Source organism: Nanorana parkeri, unplaced genomic scaffold, assembly GCF_000935625.1.
Source record: "Nanorana parkeri isolate BGI_ZX_2015 unplaced genomic scaffold, ASM93562v1 scaffold474, whole genome shotgun sequence".
Lineage (NCBI taxonomy): Eukaryota > Metazoa > Chordata > Amphibia > Anura > Dicroglossidae > Nanorana > Nanorana parkeri.
In genome coordinates this window covers 291,849-295,707 of record NW_017306742.1, presented here as the reverse complement: position 1 = coordinate 295,707, position 3,859 = coordinate 291,849, and the positions used below count along the sequence as shown (strand labels likewise).

Sequence of the window (3,859 nt, the reverse complement as noted above, 5' to 3'; positions counted from 1 at the left end):
CCTCATAATGGGCACAGCAGGTGTACAGACCCGGGAACTCAGCACAGGGATGGTAGGAGCCCCTCATAATGGGCACAGCAGGTGTACAGACCCGGGAACTCAGCACAGGGATGGTGGGAGCTCCTCATAATGGGCACAGCAGGTGTACAGACCTGGGAACTCAGCACACGGATGGTGGGAGCTCCTCATAATGGGCACAGCAGGTGTACAGCATCCATGAAACCTTAAAATGTCAAATTGAATTGGACTGATCCTGAACAGACCACAATGTATATTTAGTATTTACGTACGATATTAGGAGACCGTAGGCTTCGTCCCGGTAGTCTCGGTAAGCCTTCCAGGGCTTGATCTCCAGTCTTTTAGGGTAGTTGCTCTCCTCTCTGTACAAGGCTTCTAAGAGGCAGGGATCCCCGATGTGGACGGAGTCAAACGATCCCAGCTTCATGCGGAAAATTTTCCCAAACTGCTTGTGGTAGCCGGCCTGGGGAGAGAGAGAGAAAAAATGGACATGTAACGGTACACCGCTAGACTGGCATCCCCAACCACTACATCCTTCATGGCTACAGGACATCATCCTGCACCAAAACCCACAATGTATATCACGAAGCTGAACCGGCATGTTGTGAACACTGGCTGCCATAAGGGACCCTAATCTCTATTCACTTCTAGGCGTGTGAATTATGCATTATGATGTCACCCCATGTAGTGTAAACAAGGGGCAGGCAACCTCCAACGGTGGGGAACCTGCATATCCCACAATGTCTTGACCCCAGTAGTCATGCCTGTCAAATTCTTGCAATGCCTCATGGGACTTGTAGTTCTACAATAGCTGTGTGCCTGTCCCTGGTGTAAAGCAACAGATCATCCCTTGAGCACAATGTACAGGTACAAGTGATCCGAACGGTGTGGCGTGCTGCATTGCTGAATAGAAGAGCATGATTTTATTGTGTATTGATGCTTGTTAAGCGTGCATTCAAAGTGAATGCATAAAAAAAGAAACGCATGGCAACACATTGATAGTATAAAGAGAGCTTTATAAACTCCTCACGGTGGTGGTGATGATAGTGGTGGTGATGATGGTGGTGATGGGGATGGTAGTGATGGTATTGGTGGTAGTAGTGGTGGTGAGAATGGTATTGATGGTAATGGTGGTGATGGTGATAGTGATGGTGGAGATGGTAGTGATGGTAATGGTAGTGGGGATGGTATTGGTGGTGGTGAGGATGGTATTGGTGGTGGTAGTGGTGGAAGTGGTGGGGATGGTAGTGGTGGTGATGTTAGTGGTGGTAGTGGTGGTGGTGGGGATGGTAGTGATGGTGGTGGTGGTGGGGATGGTAGTGATGGTATTGGTGGTGGGGATGGTAGTGATGGTATTGGTGGTGGTAGTGGTGGTGAGGATGGTATTGGTGGTGGTAGTGGTGGTGAGGATGGTATTGGTGGTGGTAGTGGGGATGGTAGTGATGATATTGGTGGTGGTAGTGGTGGTGAGGATGGTATTGGTGGTGGGGATGGTAGTGATGGTATTGGTGGTGGTGATGGTAGTGGTGCTATTGGTGGCGGTAGTGGTGGTGAGGATGGTATTGGTGGTGGTAGTGGTGGTGGGGATGGTAGTGATGGTATTAGTGGTGGTAGTAGTGGTGAGGATGGTATTGGTGCTATTGGTGGCGGTAGTGGTGTGATGATAGTGATGGTATTGGTGGTGATCATGGGGGGTCTGCAATCTTCTCATTATGAAAATGTCAACCCAGTTTCTAGAGGTCCCAATGGTGACCAAATCACAGTAATTGAAGGGGAGTCTCTCCTATGGCAAAAAAGCTGATACAGGTTATAATCCTTCCCCAATATATACAAAACTAAAAAAAAAAAAGAACTCTTGGCCGGTTTGACACTTTAATTATTAAAATAATAAATAATATTCTCATAGAGAATTAGTCCATCCAGCAGTTGCCGGTTCCCCTTAAATCTAGATTGAGCTTGCTGTCAGTTTTCTCTGCATGCTAAAAAAATAACAAACAAGAAAAACATCGTCCTAATGTCTCTTCCCGAGACGCAACTCACTGCGCCCAGGGGCAACAAGAGGCAGATGTGTATGGCAGTGCCATCTTGTTGGGTAATCACTGCCCAATGACAGTGATCACCGGCCATCGTTGGATGTGACAACCTGGATGCAGTGATGAGAAAGGTGTTCTTGCGCCTATGAATGCAAGCCAGATGTGCACTGTGAGGTTAGCCGGGACATAATAGTGGACCTTACGGGGTTAAATAAGCTCTCAAGGCTCGTATTAAAATAAGGCAACGAGCCAACACGTGGGAATCAGCAAACAGCAACAGAGCTCAGCCTGCCCTACTCAGATCACTAAAAAAACGATTTGCATACCGCCGTCTTCGCGGTATTACAGAGACCTGCTGCTGTTAACCCTTCACGCTCTAAAAGCAATTTTCTACAATTTTACCTTTGGAAAATCCCTCACTGTACAAAAAGATTAGAGAATAACATAAAAAAAGAAAAAGTAAATTAAGCTATGAATAAAATAACAATGAAAATGCATAAAAGTAAACTGAGCTTAAAAAAAAAGCCAAAACAAAAGAATATAAAATAAAGAAAAGTTCCAATAAAAAAGTTAAAATGAAAAAAAATGAATGTAAAATAAAATAGATAATACCAAATAAAAAAAATATAAAACCAAGTAAAAAAATAGAAAAATAACTAAAAACACACACAAAAAAAAAAAAATGTCATTTATTTTAAGGATTTACCAGTGCCTGGTGCTGCCTCTTCAGCCCTCCTTTGCGCAGTATGTCCACAAGGCTGCCCAGCACGGGCCAGTTGGTGGGTCCGGGCAGGGTGGACGCGGAGTACGGGCACTGTGGGGGCGGCACCGGAAGCCCCTGGGTTTTCAGGTCGCAGGTTGTGGCGCCGGGGATGCTGTGGTGCAGGCTGATGTACCTGGACTTGAGCATCATCCACAGCTTCTCTGCTTTGATTTTGGTGGCCATGGTGTGAACAGGAGCAGGCTTGCAGCAGCTGTAATCATCTGCATTTTTAGCTATGGTATATATAGACAGTTGAGGTGTCAGAAAGGTCTGCTGCACAACAATCCCCGGCCAATCAGAGAAGCCCTATTAGGTGATGGAGTACCTCCGTCAGGAGGGTGCTCTGGTACTTTGAGTTCATTGAAGGGCTGTTTTCTTGGCATGGGAGCGTCAGGCAGGAGCCAGATCCCAAGATAAAGGCGTTCCACAGAGAACTCCACTGATTAGTCACCTCTTGGAGGACGGACTTGCTTTGCCTGCAGAGTTGACTTTTTTTTTCTTCTTCCCTCATTTACTTTGTTTGCTCTCAGGTGTCACACAGGGCTGATAGGGGTCACAGAAACCTTAGGGCTGCACTCCCTCACCTCCCCATATCTATCGATCTTCCTTAAAGGGACACAACGTATCAATTGCAAGTCAACTTTTTAGAACTTTCATTAAAAGCGTTGTATCTGAAGGCTGCAGGCTTTCTTAGGGCTCATGCACATGGCCACAAAAATGCAGCGCATATATTTTTTTTTGCGCATCTGACCGGAGGGGTGTGGTTTGCACCATGCACACATCCGCGTAAAAATAATCCATAGAATCAATAATAAAAAGAAAATCTGCATCCGCGGTCATCTCATGATGTAAACAATGTAACGTTTGTGCTAATGCGTACATGCATGCAGCGCACTTATTAACCCTCCATTGGCTCTCTCACGTTTTTAGGCTGTGACCCTTGCACCTTCACGCCCCCTACAACCTGCACAGTCAGATATCTGAAAATAGGTTTTTCCCTCCGGCAGGTTCGTTAACCCCTTCAGGTGTGAGGAAGGCAACGATT

The 3,859-nt window shown here is 46.1% G+C and overlaps 1 protein-coding gene across 1 annotated transcript in view; it reads right to left on the bottom strand.

Moving 5' to 3' along the window:
• The window catches only part of LOC108790437 (1,25-dihydroxyvitamin D(3) 24-hydroxylase, mitochondrial), a 19,997-nt gene extending 16,900 nt beyond the window's left edge, over positions 1-3,097 (bottom strand). The window contains exons 1-2 of the mRNA XM_018560693.1: positions 2,758-3,097; positions 291-481 (exon numbers count right to left, since the gene is read on the bottom strand). Coding sequence (XP_018416195.1) covers positions 291-481; positions 2,758-2,997 — 431 coding nt within the window. The 5' untranslated portion in view covers positions 2,998-3,097. The remainder of the gene's footprint in view (positions 1-290; positions 482-2,757) is intronic.
• Positions 3,098-3,859: the final 762 nt, after the last annotated feature.